Raw genomic sequence first — 19,672 nt, forward strand, 5'->3', positions numbered from 1 at the left:
AAAATGCCAGTTCTGGATTCTAGATGGGTTCCATTCATCCATATGAAACATTACTCAGAGAGAGAGAGAGAATATTAGAATGAGTGAATAACTCATAGAAGACAACTTTAGTCTATCAATGATATCTTCCACTCAGAAAATATTAATTAATAGTTGGTATCCAAAGAGTTAAGGATATTAGACCACATTCAGTGCTCAAGAAACCAATCTTAACTCCACCACAGTGCTCTTCTACAAGCCTTACTTACTTTGAGGTGTAAATATATTCTTTCAAAATTGTACACAGGCATAAAGATTCATACAGTGATACACATCCTGTGACTGAAATATTCTGCATCATTACTTCAAATTATAGCTTGGGAATTTGAAAACAGAGTTCAAGACTACTTAGTAGTACCATCTGATTGCTGAAGGACCTTGGTAGCATCTAAGCAGAAGGTATTGTTAAAAGGAAAAGGGGTGATACTATGAACACACAAAGAAAAGGATTGATGTTGCTGATAATGCACAAAACAGTGGGCGCTGTTTGCCAAATAGAATAATTAGTGGGCCCTGTAAAGAGGTGACCAAGTGGATTTGCTTCATGACAATACAGAAGAGATTGTTGGTGTAGTGGGAAGAGTTGAACAAGGCTAGGATTGAGATAACTATTGATAAGAAGAGAGTATAGATAATGAATAAGTCAGGGAAGATACCAGAAAATAGAATATGAATTCCGAGGCTACTGAAACACATGGTAGTATGCCGAAAATAGAACAAACAGAAGGTTGCTGGTTCACAGTGAACATCACTAGATGCCAAAAAATAACCTGCATTTAAAATTAAAATGACGGCCATCTTGGATCTTCTAAAGAGTGAAGCCAGTAAAGAGTAGAACGAAATTTCCATTACTAAAACCAATGAGGGGGAAATGTTGGTTTATGTGTTTGGATCTATCCGTGAATAGATGGTCAAGCTTCAACAAAAGGATGACACTGAAACACTGGCGAGGAAGAAAGGTCTCCAGTCAGACAGGAGGTTTGTAAAGAAATACTTTTGACATGAGCCTTCCTGTCACTAAAAAATAATGTATTTTTTTTAAAAAGAGTGGAGTAAGATAAGGCAGGTTTCATAAAAGTCAATGCATGTCAAAAATCCAAAGACTCACTGGTGTGTTAAGCCATAGCCACTGGTCTAAGGTTAATTATTATCTCAGAATGAGCGGGATCCATTCACAATATTTACGTCAAAATAGACAGCTGACTTAAAGTTTTTCTTGGGTAAACTCTTGCTTTGCCCTGCTATTGAAATTTTGATCTATAAAGTACTGAGGGTAGTGAGAGACTATCCTAAGAACCGGGAGGAACAGGACCACAAGTTTCATAGTGCAAGACTCTGTATATTTTCCATTTAAAGACTCCACAAGGCTTACAGGTTTTAGGGAACAACTGTTTGAAAGGTGCTGACTTTGGAAACAAATAAGAAAATAACAACTATTGGGCTAGAGATATAGTACAGTGGGTAGGGCACTTGCTTGCATTAATGAATGAAGCCAACCCAGGTTCTATCCCCAGCACCACTTCATATAGTGCCTGGTGCACAAACACAGAGTGATCCCTGAGCAACACCAGTTATGGCCCCCAAACCAAAACAAAATAATTATCATATAAACCTGTACACAAAACAAGGAAAGCATTCTTCCTCAATAAAAATCAGGTTTCGGTGATTCAATAAAAAAGTGAAAAAATTAAAAAAAATTTAAAAATTAGGTTTAAGGGTAATAAGTGACAAAGTTTTGTGTGTGTGTGTGTGGGGGGGACGTCGGGGGACCACATCCAGCAGTGCTCAGGGCTTACACATGACTCTGTACTCAGGAATCACTCCTAGCAGGGCTCAGGAGACCATATGGGGTTCCAGGAACCTGGGTTGGCTGCATGAAAGGCAAATGCCCTACCTGCTGTATTATCACCCTGGCCCCCGAAGTTCTATTACATTTTTTTATTTCTATTTGGAGTCAGGATTCCTCTCCTATTTTCCACACAAAATTCAATTTGTTCCATAGTTTAGCCCCCAACCCTCATTTGGGATAATTTATTCAAAACTGAATTTGTACAAATAATGTAAAAATAAAATTTCATAAGTCAGTTCTGTTCTCTAACATCAGTGAAAATAGATGATTCACGAAATCAAATTTCACAAGTGTAAAATGATATATTAAACATTATATAGAAATAACATCTAGCCAAGTTGAAGTATCTGGTTTTTATCCATTATTCTACTTACCAAATTCTAGTCTTTTTCAACAAACTCAGTAAGGAATGTGTTTGAACATAAAATAAACTGAATCCTAAAATACTATCATGACCAAATATGTTGATTAGTACAGCGAATCCCATATATTTATGGAATATGTTAATCCAAGTGGTAAAATTGCACACAGTGTTCAACTGTAAGACCCAACAGAGTAAACACCTACAAAATGAAGATGTTTTGGGAAACAGTGAGTTGTAATGGTCAAATTTAGTCAGTTAAACACATTTCATAAGTTGTTTATTTGCAACATTGAATCCATTTACAATTCTTGGTGCCTTTCCCCGAGCTCCAGCTACATTGGAATCACTTGTCTTAGCACCTAAGAACCTTGCCTACCCCCCTGGCAAACACTCCACTCTCTAATTGCTGAATCAATACAGTGAAGTCCCAGGAGTCCATTTCTGATTACAATTCCTTTTGCTCATTAGGTTCTCCTTCATGCTCATAAAACCTCACTGATTCACAACAGTTTACTTTTGATACTACCTTAAAATACATGCAAACTGAAGTTTTCTGTATGTAAAATGAAAATGCACATACTGTTAGTGCTATTTTACCAATGTAGGAGTCTTCACCCATTGTAGGCTGTGGGCTATGTAGAAATGTGCTGGTAATAAAAACTGATGACAACTGTGACAAAAATAAAGATATATATATAATATTAAAATAAATCAAATGATATACAATAGTGTCATTATTCTGATACAGAATTTTTACACAGAAATATTGGTACAGGTACAAAGGGCAGGATGTCTGGCAATCCAATACATAAACTTATGGTTACAAAGAAAAGTTTAAATTACAACTTAACATGGAATTAAAAATGGTATAGTGAATAATGCCAGATTAAAGTCAATACTTCTTCTTCAAGTACATTTTCTGGAATATCTCTATGAGGCTTAAAAAAATTAACTTTATAAACAGAAATACAAAATTACACTGGAAAACAAATCTTTTTCTAAAAACAAAAAGAACACCAGTTTTAAAATCTAGCGGAAGTTAACTTTCCATTCCTTTTGCCCTTACAGTGGCCGAACAACAGACTTGAAGACAGAGGTTCAGTGAAATCTTAGGAGGCACACTAGAACCCTACCCAACAGAAGTTTGGAGTGTTTATCTACATACTGTTTGATGATTAAGTATCAGACAAAGAGCCTGACTGTCTTCAGTGATTCTGCCAGCAAAGGGGGTCGGGCCCTTTAAGATGTTAGAGGGGCAGAAAGGGAAAGAGAGAATAAAGTGAGGACCTTAAAGTGTTCTAGGAGAAACATGTGACCAAAGGAATATGTGTAGTTGGTGTGTGTGTGTGTGTGTGTGTGTGTGTGTGTGTATGTGTGTGTGTGTAAGAGAGGGGGGAGTAGAGAGGGAGAGTGTAAAATATATCGAGATTAAAGAAGAAATCTTCAGTAACAAAGTATCAAATTCTTTCCTAATTTTTCTTAAAGTGGATGTTAGTGGCATAAAGCCAAACCAAACTGAAACAAGAGAAAATGAGAACCACTTCCAAAATGACTTACACTTTATCTTTTTTTTTTGATCCAAAATTATAATCCTCTCAATTAAAAAAAAAACATTTAAAAAAAATCAAAGACATGCTCCTTGGCACACGAGAAAGCAACAACATGTCTTTCTGGCATCTTATGTGTTGACCACAATCACAAGGAAATGGATTTTACAGACATTGTGTGGCTGTTCACATCGAAAGTTTCTACTCCAAAGTGACTATTTTCGGTCTAAACAACTAAATCGGTTAAATGAGGTTCGTAAGCACGACAGGCCAGGCATACATGGACAAGTGTGATGCATTCTCCTCCCGAAAAACGGAACCTAGGGAGAAAAGGAAAGCCAGGTCAGAGCAGGAACCCTTGGCACAAACAATGTTTGAGCAATGTCTTTAGGCTTTAAGAGTTAACTATGTGTCAGACACCAGCCTGGGAGCTTTCAGACACATTAGTTTTACCATACCCCATGGAGACAAGCATGCATTTTCCTTGTACCCATTTCACTGAAGACACACTGAGTGATTAGGAACCCTTATGAAATTATACACCTGACAACTTGAAGCTTTGCTGCTATTCAGAGCCCAGAAACCAATATTTAATTTTTAAAATTTTGCGTGTGTGTGACAGCACATCCTGTGATATTCAGGGACTACTCTTGTCTCTGCACTCAAGGAATTACTCCTGGCTGTGCCCAAGAGGCCATATGGGATGCCTGAGATGGACCCTAGGTCAGCCACATGCAAGGCAAGTGCCCGCCGCCCACTGTACTATCTTTCCAGCCCAAAGAGTGATGAAGACTGTAGCCAGGGTATTAGTCACTTGAGTATTTTTATCCAGTCCCACTATTGAGGTCTTTAGGGAAAGGTGACCACACTGGCATGACGACCAAGAGAAACTCGCAGACCATGAGCAATGTAGAAAGGCACACCTGTGTGCACACACATCCGAGGCAGTTCATGGTCCTGAGAAGGGAGGAAAGAACAAACAGGAATCTAGGGAAGGAAATAGCTCAGTTGGCAAAATGGAGCAAACTGAACGCTGGGCCAGAGACAGCCAGCACTGAAAGGTCGGCTTCATCTGGAGAATCCCTCCCCTGCTATTTCTTCTTTCTCTAAGTTCTGTTGTTGTTGTTTTTCTGTTTGGGGACCACACCTGGTGTAACTCAGGGCTTAGTTCTGACTCTGTGTCAGGGATCACTCACGGTGGCACTCAGGGGATCATTTGTGGTGCTGGGGATCAAATCATGGTTGGTGTGTGTAAGACAAGTATCAACTCCTGTGCTCTCTGGTCCTCACCTCCTATTTCTAACAGCCTTGCCCAGGCCCCAGGAAGTGGAGTTGAGGATCGTCAACCAACAACAGAGCAGCAGTTGCCTGAGCAGAGCCAAAGGGAGAACACTCATCCCAGGTTTGCTTCCTGGAGGCAAAGGGCAATTCTCATTCTTCCTCTCTCGTGGATGGTCCCTCTAGAGAAGCTGAGGCTTTGTCAAGGTTTTAAAGAGTTTAACTCGGGCCTGGCACAGTTTGTAGTTAACCCAAAGGACAGGCAAACCCGTTTAGTATAAGGTGGTTGACGATAGCATTCTCCCTATTTTCTGGCCCAGTTGCCTTTGCTCCTTAGTTTCATGAATTTTCAAGTATGCATCTCCAAGAATTTCCCTCCTGGCTACCCAAACATCTGTCTTTACAAGAAAATCTTCCAGATGCCCCATCTAAGTGATTCCTTTCTACATTAAAAAGAAATGATGTCTCTCCTGTGAGGGGCCATCTGCAGACAGAGGTAGAACCGTTCTAACCATTGGGGGGGGGGGGCAATATGTGTTAACCCAACTCTGCTGGGCAATTCAACAATGTTAAATTGTTAGCTATTTTATTCACTGTCATCCCGTTGCTCATCAATTTGTTCGAGCGGGCATCAGTAACATCTCTCATTTAGATACTTAATTGTTACTGTTTTTGTCATATCCAATACACACGGGTAGCTTGCCAGGCTCTCCGATGGGGGCAGAGGAATCGAACTCGGGTCGATCGTGTGAAAGGCCGACTATTCACTATTCACTATGTTAGCTATTTCTCCAGATGGTCTCATGTTTATGTTCTTCTAACCTTTTGCTTTTTACAGGTTGTTTTTTCTTTTTTGGGGGGGGGGGAAGCACATCCAGCTGTGCTCAGGGGGTACTTCTGACTCTGAGCTCAAAAATTACTCTTGGCAGTGCTCAAGAGACCATATGGGATGCTGGTAGGGATCAACTGCCTACCTACTGTACAACTGCTCTGACGCATCTTCTTGCTCTTTTTCTTATTGTTCCATTTTCCACTCTCCACCCTTCCATTTGCAATTTGGTTCTGGAAGGGCCAAGGAGATGATCACAATCAATAGTACATGAGGCAGGGGCCAGAGCAATTGCACCCAGATTGAGAGGTGTTTGGGATCACCCTGGTTCCTATGAGGTGCAGGGATTGGGCTTCCGGCTGGTGTCAGGGCCTCCCCTGGGCACCCCAAGCCACCGAGCCACTTCCAGCTCTTTTGTGCTGTGGATTCCTACCAACAGGGCTGTCACCAATGCTGTGGGGATGGGCAGTGCTACTGGCATCTTGTGGGTGGTGCCAGAGCTTGAACTTGCAGCCTTGTGCTTGCTGGACCAGTGCTTTAAGTCCTTGTGGTATCTTCTGGGCCCCTGTACATAACTGTGATGAGAGACACAGAAGCTATATGACAGTTTTCACTTAATGAAGAAAGTCCTGCTCTCTGTGCAGCCTGGCCCTGTGAAGAGCCCCATGTGTCAGGGTCCTACGTAACCCTGGTATCAGATTGATAACCTCATTTGGACAGGATTCAGTGCCTTTGCTTCCTCTTGGGGCTAAAGTAATGTGCTGGGATCAACCCACCTGAGAGGGGCCTTCTGTCCTGGACAAACCCAGTGGCCATTTCTCCTAAATACCCTTCTGCCCAGATTCCAGACCCGTAGAAGAAGGACAAGTTTGTTTTCTTGCTGAGCACACAGCACATAACCTGGAACAGAAGAAGCACTAAAAGAAAGGAACTTCAATGCTCATCCTGCACCTGGCTCCTGCTGTGGACCAGGAACTTCACGAGTGAGGGTACAATGTGCCTCCTGCTGCTGGACTCCAAGTTGGACTCACTGTGAAGCCAAAGCAGCCCAGGTCCTCACGGCCCTGAAACTTTGCAACCCTCTGGCTGTGAGGGTTACACGGTCTCCCCCCCTTTTGGGGGGGTCACACTCAGCGTTGCTCAGGGATTACTCCTGGCAGTGCTTGGAGGACCATATGGGATGCTGGGAATCGAACCCGAGTCAGCCGAATGCAAGGCAAATGCCCTACCCGCTGTGCTATGCCAGCCCCAGTTGGGCCCCTTTGCGAACCCATCCCACTTGTCTTTGTATTGCTCTCACCTGATGGACAATGCCCAAACCCATCTGTCTCCGTTTATTGAACATGACAGTGAGGCTGCATTACAGGTGTCTCTTTTTTTGGGGGGGTGGGAGTAGAGTGTGTGTGTGTGTGTGTGTGTGTGTGTGTGTGTGTGGAGAGGCATACACAGTGGTGTGGGTACTAGAACTCAGGACTCCTGAATGCAAGGCATGGTCTTAGTTCCTTTCAACTATCTCTCTGGCCTTCCTTATATTTATTTTTATATATTTTTAGTGAAGCAAGATAGTTTTTATTGAATGAAACCTGCTTATAAAGATAAGGCTGGTGGGGGTGGGAGGGAATCTGGGAAAATTGGTCAAGGGAAGTTCACACCAATTGTGGGATTGGTGTACAAGCACTGTGTTCCTGAAACTCATCTGTGAATAACTTTGTAAATCATAGTGCCTTAATAAAAAAAATGTTCAGGTGTCTAATCATCTTGGATGAAGGAAGAACGTGTTTATAGTAGTATTTCCAGATGCACAAGTACAGCCAAAGACTAACCATTCCATCCAAATTCGATGGTTTGCCTAGAATTACATTACTCAGTCCAAAATTTCCAATAGCCATAATTCCAAATGGCAAATTCCCGAGGCTGAAGAATCAGCTCTTCCAAGCAGGAATTCTCTTATTGAAAAATACCCATTTGCAGTGAATTTTTGTTTTGTTTTGTTTTGGGGTCACACCTGATAGTGCTTAGGGTTTACTCCTGCCTCTGTGCTCAGGAATCACTCCTGGTGGGGCTCGGGGGACCATATGAGGTGCCAGGAGTCAAACCCTGGTCAGTCACATGCAAGGCAAGTGCCCTACCCATTGTATTTTTTGCCCTGGTTCCAACAGCAATTTTAAGGATATGTGGAAAAAATATTTTCTGTGGTTTCCCTCACAGCATTCAGTTATGTTAAAGGAAGGACTGTATAGGGACACAGGAAGAAAAGCCTAGTCATGTGACACAAAAAGTGCTGTTACTGTTACATTATTTTTAATAAAACCATTTTTTGTTAAAACTCTTTTCAATGAAAGTTCAAAGTTAAAAAAAATTCAAACAGTAGAGTACAAAACTGCATAAAATAAAAATAAAACAGCCACACGCCTACAGTTTCTGGCTTTAGTGGTGATGAAGCTTGCCGTGATATCCTTGTAATTTGGTAAAGCTTAAAACTGTTTCTTCCCTGAGTACAGAACGAGAAGCAAGCCATGAGCACTCCTGAATTTCAGATGTGGCCCCAGAACAAAACAAAGCAAAACAAAACACGAGACTCCTCAAGGACTTCCCTTTACTAATCCACAAGCTTCCCTGTGTGAACAAGAGGATGCTTAGCTGTGTGTTGAGAGATGAAGAACTGGTATTCACATCATGTCTCCCAGGCTGTGTAATGCAGTGTGAGGTCCACTGGTGATTCCTGTCTCTCTGAGCCACCCCCTCTCCACCCCCCAAGAAGGAAACATCTGTCAATGTCCGAAGACAACTTCCATTGTCTTCAGCGTATTTTTCCCTCCAGGAAGAACTGCAGGCACTGAGTGAGCAGTTTGGGGATGCTGTTTAACAATCCAGAACAATCCACGCACAGGACACTCCCGTAGCCATGGGGCCCATGTGCCAGCAGTGTCCAGGCTGAGAAACAGTATCTATGACCTCTTAGTTCGGCTTTCATATTGTAAGGAGAAATCAAATTATCGACAGTGTCTTTCAACATCCGTCACAATAAGGAGGAAGAAATGAGTGTATCATCCTTCCTTCCACTCTCCATTCCAATAAATATCATACTTATATTTCAGTAATTTAAAAAAATCTATTCTAAAGTTAGAATTTTATTACTGTGTCTATCATAGATGATTCTAAAAGAGAAACAACTAGTACTTAAAATTCTTCTACTTGGGGCAGGGAATGTGGTTTAGTGGTAGAGAGCTTGAGTCTGGCTTTGCATGTGTGAGGCACTGGTTTTGATTCCTGGAACCACATGCCTCCCCAAGCAACAAGATAGGAGTAATCCTGAGCCCAACTGAGTGTGGGCCCAAGCACCCTTCAAATAGAAATAAAGTAGTAAAACCTTCTACTTTTCCAAACAAAACCCAAATTTCAATTTGAAAATTTCTTTCTAAAAATAACATTAGTGAAGCTTTAAAATGCAACTAAAAAATAAAAATGAAACCCAAAAATGAATGCTAAACACATTGGCATACATGAAAAATAAAGCAAAGCTTAAAAAACAAGGCTTTGAGGAAAAGAGGTAAAAAATTTAAAGTTTGGGGGCCAGAGCGATAGTACAGCGGGTAAGGCGTTTGCCTTGCACGTGGCTGACCTGGGTTCAATCCCAGAATCCCATGTTGTTCCCCAAGCACCGCCAGGAGTAATTCCTGAGTACAGAGCCAGGAGCAACCCCTGAGTATCGCTGGGTGTGACCCCAAAAGAAAAAAAAGTTAAAGTTTCATAAAATAAAGGCAATTAAAATTAAGGTATTAATCACAAACTTTCAAAGACAACTAATAATTAGGATGGGATGCAAACACTGAAAAATATATTAATAGAAATTGAAGTATGTATTTTTTTAAAAAGTGAAGTATTACTGTAAATATATAATTTAGTAATTCATACTTAATTATTAAAAATGAATACATGTGAAAGTTATTATTTGCTTAAGGGTGTGCTTACAAAAATTCACCTTGTTCTTGCCAGGTGAATTTCTCTTCTCTTCTGTTTTTGAATTATCAAACATAAGGTTTACATTTTATAACTATAGTGTCATAGTGATAGTACAGTGGATAGGGCATTTGCCTTGCAAGCAGCTGGCCCAGGTTTAATTCCTGACACCACATATAGGCCCCCAAGCCCTGCCAGGGGTGATCCCTGAGTCCAGAGCCAGGATTAAGCTCTGAGTACTGCCAGCTATGGCCCCCAAAGCAAAAATATATAAGTAAAAAAAATTTATAATGATACAATTGTATAGCCTAACAATTATAAATTCTAGAAATTAATTAATTCTAGAAATTAATTGGTATATCTGACATAAAATGGTAAATTGAACTAAGTAGCTAGCGATTCTTACCTATAAGGCTTACAAATTTCATCCATCGAGTATTGTTCACATTTTTATCAAATATTTATCAAACTATCTTCATAGTGTTTATCAAAATAAACATTGTTGATGGGTGGCTAATGACCAAACCATGTGGGAAGTTTAAAACTTCCCACATGGTTTGGTCATTACAGCTGTAGTCTTATTCACAGCCTTCTCTTTAGACAATCCCTGTGACTACTCATTGCTCCTAAACGAAAATGTAATTGATAAACACATCACATTAAATAGAACTTTTTGTTTAGTTTCTGCATTTCCACTTTCTACGGATGAGCCATTGACCTTCAGAACCGAACTGAAACAGAATTCAAATGTGTAGGTAATGATCTCTCCTACTGATAGGACCATATGCAATGCTGGCTAATGAACTAGGGTGGGCTGCATGCAAGGCAGGCACCTCATCCCTCTGCTCTCTCTACTAAGGGGCAGGGAAGCAATGTGGTTCTCCCTGGTGCCCAAGAGATGTTACAGGGGTACCCAGGAAGGCATATGTATGGTTCCCCCAAGTACCACTAGGGGTCACTCATGAGCACAGAGCAGGCATCAACCCTGAACACCACCAGGCATGAATCCTCCAACAGACAAAAACAAAATGACTTAGTTCTTCTTTAAAATATCACTGATTTGTAAAACTCATCAGAATTATAGGGTGTTGGTGGCGGGTAGAAGAAGGTATGCAGAGACAGTGGGGAGGGAAATCAGCAATCTTGGGGGTAAGGGTGGTACAATAACACTGGATGCCTACCCCACTGGAAATCAAAAGACCCACATTTCAAAAACATTTTAAAATACTGTAAGTGGCAACAAATTCCTGCTTTGGACCATTATCCTTCATTCCAGTGGACATCTTACCCACACAAACCATGCTTGACTAATTGAACTAAAGAATGTTGGAATTAAACAGTGACAGCTTTTGTGAAGGTACAAGAGGGTAGTGACAAAGTCACACAGATGGCGAGTGAGAAAGAAGTCCAGCGTCTGCCCTCTGACCTCTCACCTTTGCCCCCAACTACTTCCTGGACCCTCCCAGGCTGGTGAATGAAGAACAGGATATAAGTAAACCTACTTCACAGGCCTATTGTGAGTATTAAAGAAAAGCAGACAGTAGTTAGCATAGCCTGTATGGTGTTAGTCGGCACCCAACGAGGACAGTTTTAACTGCTATAAATATACTGTTTCAGCTCCTGTGTCACTCTTCACTTCTTTCAGCAAATACATTTGATTGTAGTGATCAGGGTGTGTGATGTTTGGCTGGCTGCTATACAAACGGCCTATTTCTAACGGAGAACACTGATCAGCAACTTAGCTCCAACATAGAAAAAGTGCCGCACACTTGAGAGAGGTGACAAGAAAACCAAGGCCAGCACCGTAGGCACCTGGGTCAGTGCCACCTCTCTGCAGGGGCTGAGACAGACAGAGGACTGGCTGCTTCTCGCCTTTCCTGTTTGAAAATGACCCAGAGTGAAAGGTGCATGCTATGTTTCAGAACACCCAGGCCAGGGCCCAGGAAGAGAAGCCCAGTTCAACCCTAGGCATTACAGCCTGCCCCACCCCCATCCCCCACCCTGCAACCTATTTCTGACCCAGCACTACCTTGGTGATCCTGGTGGTCCCCCGAATGGCAGGGCCCAAGAGGCACTGCATCCCTGAGCCCCAACACTCAACAACAGAGCCTGGTAGGAAGAGAATCAGAAGAAGTGCTCCCTGCCTGCCCCCAGCCCCCACCTTGTTTGGTAGGTGAAAAAAGAAAAAAATATAGTATAGTCTCCAGTGGTAAAGGCAACCATGGGGGGCAGGGTGGAGGATGGGGAGGGATGGGACCATCTAAATGTTAGCAGGAGCCATTTCTCCAGGAAACCACAGAAAAGCCAGCGTCAGCCTGCAGCCAGGCCCAGACAACTGCAGCCCACAGAACCTAAGCTAGGGGGCCACGTTATTTCACAATACACAATAAGAGAAAGTCAGAACACAAAGTGCTTATCTGCTACTGTGGATTACGAGAAAGATGCCTGACCCCAAAACATAGGGGGAGCGACGGAGAGAGGGCAGAGAGGTGGGGTTGCTTAGCTTTGAAAACGGTCTTAGAACACACACGGTCGTCCACAATGTCTAGAGAGAACAGTTCTGTCTCCTACGAGCCACCAGGCCCAGTCTGACTGTTCAGGGCCCAGGCTCACTCACCTGTTTATGGAGGAGGCAACAGGAGAACAGAGCGAGCCTTGGGAACTTGGCTGGGAGGGATGGACTTGGCTCAAATTGTGTTTTCTTTGTGCCACATTTTTGAACCAGAAAAGTAAGAACTCCGCAGGATCTCTACCAACACACTCCCTCCTGCCTCCCACTCACCTGCTTCCGGAGCCATGCAAACCCACCCTGGGACAGAAGCCTCTGACCAATTCTCCCTTCAGAGGCCAGGTCACTTATTGTCAGTAACTTTCCAAAGAGTATAAATAAGAGCAGTTCTGTTACTGATTTTCTGTTAAAAAAAAAAAAAAGCAAGCAACGCGAACAACTACCACCCCACGAATGCATTTCCTTCTGCCTCATTAAGCCTTAAGCCTTCTTGCAAACATCCATACTTTAAGCTTTGTGAAGCAATATACTCAGTAGACTATTATTTGTGTCCTGAATAACTTCTTAGCAGATTCGCTGTCTGGGATGATTTTTTTGATGTTTACCTAAGGCTGTGACAGCAGTGATCTGAAAAGGCTCATATCATCTGTAGAATGATGGTGGAGGTGGGATTCTTTGAAATGGGGGGAAAGGGGGGGAAAGGTAAGTTTCTCCATTGACACTTCTAACCCACCGAGTGACTTTGGGTTTTATGTCACAGAGGCCCTGTGTGGAGTTAAGGTCCTTATGAAGCACTGAGAATACAAACGTTATATACTAACTTTGCGGGTCAGCGGATGACAGGAATCTCCCAGTTTGCCCATCGGTGTACAAATCCTTATGCTCTTAACCCAGATACTAACAGCACAGCACATGCCTCCACCACACTGGGGGTCCTCCTGGCAGGCCTGAAATGCAATGAACAAACAGATAAGTAGAGAGACAGAAAGACCCGGACTAGGGAAATCTAAAATTGGCAGTTAAAACAAAAATACTAAGTATCCAAGTGCTGAAATTTTAGTCAACATATATTTAAAACTAATATATGTTTGCATACACACACTTATTTGCATATATGCACATACACATAGACACACACACAATAAAAATCTCATCAGATTTTCCCAATATTTAGAAAGAGACATAAATAATGATGCACACATTAGGAAAATTTAAAACACAAGATTTTGGGAAAAAACAAAGCTCTCCTTTGATGGTGAACTTACTGTGAACATGAGAAACATGTCTATTTTAGTCTTAAACCATGGGCACTGGGAATTACACAAAATGAATCACAAGACTTGGGGAACTTTAACTGCAAAATCCATTGAGCATAATTTAAAAAGAGAAGTTTAAAAGGTCTCTAAATCTGGAATAAAATGGTCCAGATCAGAAAGGTACTTCTCTAGGTTTGAGATGTGCACATTTTCTCTTTCTAATAGTTTGCTTTTGATTCATGAGACTTGATGGTTCTTACACCACTGACTGATTTTCTACCTTTTCTTAAGAAAAAAACCTGGTAGGTTGAAAATGGACAAACTAGGACTTGCATTTTATTTTGCCTTTAAAAAAAAATTGGGGCCACACCCAGTGATGCTCAGGGATTGGGCCTGACTCTGAAGTCTGGAATTACTCTTGGTGGTGTTTGGGGGATCATATGTGCCACGGATCAAATCCAGCTCCCTCATGCAACACAAGCTCTTCACTCACTGTAGTCTCGGTCCAACCCACAAAGAAAATTATGGGTTTAGGAAATTTATCTAGGCAATATAAAGGTTGAGATAATCAAGTCCATCAGATTACAAAACACAAGTGAAATTATCAACAGTGATGACTCAAGGCATCTGCTTCCAATAGAATAACTAAAATACATATAATCAAAGAATTGACTATGGAGGAATTTCCATACCTGATTAGAGATAAATAACAAGGTTTACACTTATTTGTATGAAAATAAGTCTGAAAAAGCATTATTCTTATAAAGAAATTGGGATGCTTTGTTTGAAAGATATATGCTTTGACAGGATAAGGTGGTATGCTTATCATATTTTGAAAAAACTAGAAAATATATAATTCAGAACAATTTTCAATTTCTATTTATTGGAAACAACTGAAAACACTTCTTGTAAATTTTATTTTGGGAGACAACTATAGCTTCTCAAAATAGTATTCTGGGTACTCTCACTATTTTTCATTAAAGGTGACCAATTAACTATCTTGCTTGAGTTGATCTTTACTGAAAAATTCTTCAGCTTGCTCTTCAAGCCCAGGTTTTTCCTTGAGCACGTAGTTTGCTTATCTCAGTCTGTTTGTTAGCTTTTCTTGACTTTGCAGAAGCTCATGTTCTCTCTCAGAATACATGATACTCTCTCTATCCCCTTGCATCTTTCTAAGTAAGTTTTATTCAATACATACTGTCTTGCTTCATTAAAAAAATTTTTTTTAGGGTTTTTAAAACCAGTATCTGAACAAGAGCCACAATTTTCACCTTGAAGTTGTTTGAACATTTATAGAAGATATTCAAACATTTCCATTTTCTAATGTTTATGTTTGCCAAAAAAATCAATTATGTAGCCATTGCTTTCCATAAATGAGATATCACAATATTTTTTTAAAAAACAAATCTATATAAACATATAAATCAATTTTAAAATAACCCTCCAAAGAAAATATTTAAGGTGTGTGTGGGGGGTGTTCAGGAAGTCTTTTGTTTCAACAGATATTCAAGGTTCCAAATCTTCAAGTTTCACTAGCTCTGTTTTTATACAATTCAAATCTAGCCAGTATCTTTTAAAATTCAATCAATTACTTAGATGTTTAACATGCTATGGACAGAAGATCTAAGAATGCTACAAAGTTTTTTATTTGACTCCAGATGGTTCCTGTCATAGAGACATAACTCAACTTCTTTATTGCCATGTCACTCTAGAGAATTTTTAAGAAGTTTTCTTTGTGACACCAAGTAATAATGACAACAAAAACTGCACAAATGACTACATAAGCCCAGTCAAAACCTCTCTAGCAGAATAACATCCACTGTGACAAAATTTCATTTTGTAACAAAAAGCTTCAGTTCTTGGAAATATTTACAATGAACTGCAAACCTTTATATATCTTTAATTAGAGAGCTATTTCCTAATACCCTTCATTCTCAACCCATTGAAAATCTATTCAAATAGTGTTATCCTGTGAATAGAACAAAAAGATACTTATATTCAAAGGAATTTTGGACTCAGAGGATTAGGAGAAATTTTAAATGAGCCAGCAGGGGAACTGGAGAAAAAGCCAATCGTGTTCCAATTCTCTTGTATTAGAAGGACCTGTAAAATTTTTATTTATTTTTTCCTTCCCCAACTACTCAAGACTGGCTACTGACAAAGCTTATTCAAATACATTTGAAAAAAAAAACAACTCTAAACTATTGCAACAAATACCACAATGTTTATAATTAATATCTGTTGAGTGTAAGTAAATGCTGCTATAGTGCAAGGGATTTCAAGCATGTTATAACTCAATTAACTAACATGGAGACAATAGAGCCTTATTTTCTCAAGACAATGACATTTATGGATGACCATTTCAAACACGGAAGTTGCATTTAAATCCCATAATGTGCACTTCGATATTTCAATGTAACTACAGTGTAAAAATAATTTCACGCTTAAAAAAAAAAAAAAAAGAGGTGAAGCAATTAAAACCACCAGGAAATGCTGGCGGTTTTGTACTGCTAATGTAAAACTAGACTACACTTGAAAACATTTTTATACTGTAAGCTCATCCTTCAGGTCCACAGAAGGGGAATTGTTGGGCGTTTCAGAGCACGGATCGAGCCACTAACTTCCAGCAAGGATGAACAGGTCGCCTTGCAGAGGATGCCCTAGTCCTGGAAGCGCTTCACCAATCATTAGAAATTAGCAAACTTTTCCAGGGAGAGCCCAAGACGCCGCGGAAAGGCCCCGGAGTCCAGAAGGACGCTCCCACACTTGGCTTTCCAAAGCACAAGCCCCGCTGGCCCGGGACCAAGCGATTTCAAAGGGTTTCTGCGGAGCGAGAGTCCGGGAGCAGGAGCCCCTGAGTGCAGGATTAAGGCTCGGGGGGAGGGGGGGCGGGGAACTAGAGGGTATTCGCCTAGAGCCCCCCTCACCCCCCGTCGCCTTCCCGGAAGGGGGGCCTCGAGTTTCAAAGGTGCCAGGGTGGGGTGGGCTGCAGGGAAGCGCCCCTGAAAACTCGGCTGAACCGAGCGACCGATCCGGTCCCGCAGAGCGGCCGCGCGGGGTTCCCGAGGCGGCCGGCGGGACAAAGTGGGGATCCGGGTGCCGGCGGGACACTCGAGTCACTTGCGCGGCCCGCGGGCGCTCCGGGCACTTCCTCGGGCGCCGACGCGCGACCGGGCAGGTGCGGCGCCCGGGCGTCCCCTCCCCGGGCGGCGGGGCTCGGCGGGGCGCACGGGCAGGTGCGCGGGCCGCTTACCCCGGTGATGACGGCGGCGTCCCCGGCGGGGGGCGTGAGCAGCAGCAGCAGCAGCAGCAGCAGCGGCGGCGGCAGCGGCGGGCGCGGCATGGCGCCCTCGGGACTGCGCGGCGGTTGCGGGGCCGTTGCGGGGCGCGGGGCCCGGGCGCGCGGGCGGCGGCTGCGGCGGGCGGGCGGCGGGCGGCTCCCGCGCGCCTGCGGCCGTTATAAAGCGAGCCGGGCCGTGACTCACGCGGGCGCCCGCCCGGCGGCACGCGCGGGGGGCGAGGCGCGGGCACACACCCCACGCCCCCACGCGCACACGCGCCCCGCCGCGGCCCGGCCGCTTCCGAGCGGCGCACGTGCCAGCGCCCCGCTCCGGCCCCCGCGGCCCGCGCCCGGTGGCGTCTGCGGCCCGGCCCATGCTCCCGGGCCGGCCCGGGTTCCGACGCTCCACGTGCGCGGCGCCCGAAAACTTGCTGCTCGTTTGCGTGACAGATGTGCGAGCGCCTACTACGTGCCGGGAGCGGGGGGCGCCCGGAGGAGCGGGCGCGGGCCCCCCCGGATCTGTTCGTTTGTTCAGCCCGTCTTTGCCGAGCGCCCGCGGCGCGCCAGGTACTGCCACCCGCTCTGTCCTCATGGTCCAATAACCGAACAGAAAGGACAGGCATCAAACAAATACAGACGAGACGGGGAAGAATGGGGGGTGGGGGCGGGGAGAACAAAGGGAGAACGAAATCACCCCTAATCCCACGTCCCTGACGACATGGAGGGGTTGGTCCTTCCAGCTGTGGGAGTCCAATTTGCTTCTTTCATTTCCAGTGCTCCCCCTTTATGCTCACATCTGTTCCCGGCCGTCTCCTCGCTGGCTTTCCTCGCATGCATTTCCTCCCTCCTTTAGCCCCGCGCCAGCTTCGGGCGGGCAGAGCAGTTCGGGCTGATGCCAAAGGGAAATGAGAGGCTGGCGGCAGTGCCAGCCCCAGGCCCCACAAGCCCTAGGTACGTGGCTTCTGCGCTTCCCAGCCCCGGGAAGCTCCTGCTTCGGTCTTCATGGCTCTGAGAAGTTTCTGCCATCCGTTCCGTTTTGGGGACCGAGATCCGAGCGCCTGCTGGTTACAGGTCACCCACGAGGGGACGCGCGAGAAATTTGCCCTCTAGCCCAACTTCTAAGATCTCAGCCTGATTTCCACCCCCCCGCCCCCCGCTCAGGGAAAGCGATATCAAATCTACCTAGGCAGGACTACGCTGAAGTTGCTTGCACCGAAGTTGGAGGTTGCCCAACCCCAGTTTTCTTCTTCTCGTCAACCCTTCGGGTTTCCTTGGACCACAGACTGTTGAAAAGCAGATGCGTCTTTCTTTCAGCCGCCTTAATCCTTGCAGTGAGAGGAGTCGAGCAAAGTTACTTTCAGACTGTGGGGCTCCCCATGCCAAAGCATTCAGACGAAAATGGTGGGGAGGGGAGGGCTGGGGGAGAGTAGACAATTATGTGAATGTTAAACAGCTGAATATTTAAAGACAAATCTTTGGGTTTTAAAAAAACCCTCTTTTACTCGCGTTGTCGTGTTTGAGAAGCGTCCTGAAGCCGAAAACAGCGAAGAATCAAACTTTTTCTTAACTTTTTAAAAATCATTAAAATCGGACTCAGTGAAATAAGTGGAAACAGTAGCAAGTGACAGATTGGTGGAAACTTTCCTTTTCCAGTCTCTGTGCCAAGGCTAGTATGAGAATGCAGCCAGATAAATGTGAAAACCAGTCAACACGGGCTTGGACATTCCTATGGCTTTTAAAAAAATGGTTTATTTCATATTTGCTGCTATTGAGAGCCAGATTGGGTATTCCCTGCCTCTCTGAGCACACACAGGATCTGACTACCTACTAAGCCGGTTGCTGAAGGAGAGGGCTTTGGGCGCAGCTGTTTGGAAAACAATCCTCATGAAGCTGTTTTGAAACAAGGTTGGAAACACTTAAAAATGGGGTTGGTTTGGTTTCATGTTGTTTCTTTTGATCATGTTGGTTCTTTTAATTGTTTTAGTGCTTCAGAAAAGAAGGGTCCTCATGTCAGGACTCTTTGCATCTATATAGGGCCAAGTTCAGAAGAATGAAATCTGAAAGTTAGTTCCATCTTAGAAAATATGAGAGCTTGAATTTGGATTCATCTATGAAAGTAGAAAGGAGTAGGGAGAGGAACTGATCTGTTCTGTTTATTTTTGTAACTGGCTAATAGAGTTAGGCTGTCTGCTAGCCCAGGGCCACCGGGAGGAAGGGACCCAAATGTTGACCTCTTCTGTGGGTAGACTGCTAAATTCTAGCAGGTCACCAAGACTTGGTTTCATGGAAGAGACAAGTACAGGAAAGCTCACTGGACCACACATTTGTAAATAGAGTTGACTTTTACTGGCTTTTTTTGGGGGGGGTTGTTTTTTGTCTGTTTTGCTTTTTGGGCCACACCCAACAGTGCTCAGAGGTTACTGCTGGCTTTGCACTCAGGACTCACTGATGCTGGGTTCAGGGACCATATGGGATACCAGTAATGAAATCTGGTAATCAAACACGCAAGGGGAGCATCTTACCCACTGTATTATCTCCCAGCCCCTGACCTTCACTAGAATCTTGAGCGGTCACTGGGCAGTTTACATAATACCTTCCTAAACTTCTGTTTCCTCAATTGCAAATTGGATATAAAAAACTGTCTTCGTCCCTAATGGTACGACCACCATTAGACTTAATGACTATGATACCTATAAAGTATTTAGCTTTTGTGACAACTATGCAGTTCCGGAATGGATTTGGGCTCTGTTAGAATGATCCC

At 43.5% G+C, this 19,672-nt stretch overlaps 1 protein-coding gene across 1 annotated transcript; it reads right to left on the reverse strand.

Annotated features, from left to right (window-relative positions):
- Positions 1-2,513: 2,513 nt before the first annotated feature.
- On the reverse strand, positions 2,514-17,028 carry PROK2 (prokineticin 2). The gene is made up of 3 exons (XM_055136375.1): positions 16,885-17,028; positions 13,197-13,322; positions 2,514-4,119 (listed from the first exon to the last, which is right to left on the reverse strand). Exons 1-3 carry the CDS (start codon positions 16,972-16,974, stop codon positions 4,015-4,017), a joined length of 321 nt encoding a protein of 106 aa, XP_054992350.1. The 5' UTR covers positions 16,975-17,028; the 3' UTR covers positions 2,514-4,014.
- Between the last annotated feature and the right edge of the window lie 2,644 nt (positions 17,029-19,672).

This window comes from Sorex araneus, chromosome 4 (assembly GCF_027595985.1).
Source record: "Sorex araneus isolate mSorAra2 chromosome 4, mSorAra2.pri, whole genome shotgun sequence".
In the NCBI taxonomy this organism is placed as follows: Eukaryota; Metazoa; Chordata; class Mammalia; order Eulipotyphla; family Soricidae; genus Sorex; species Sorex araneus.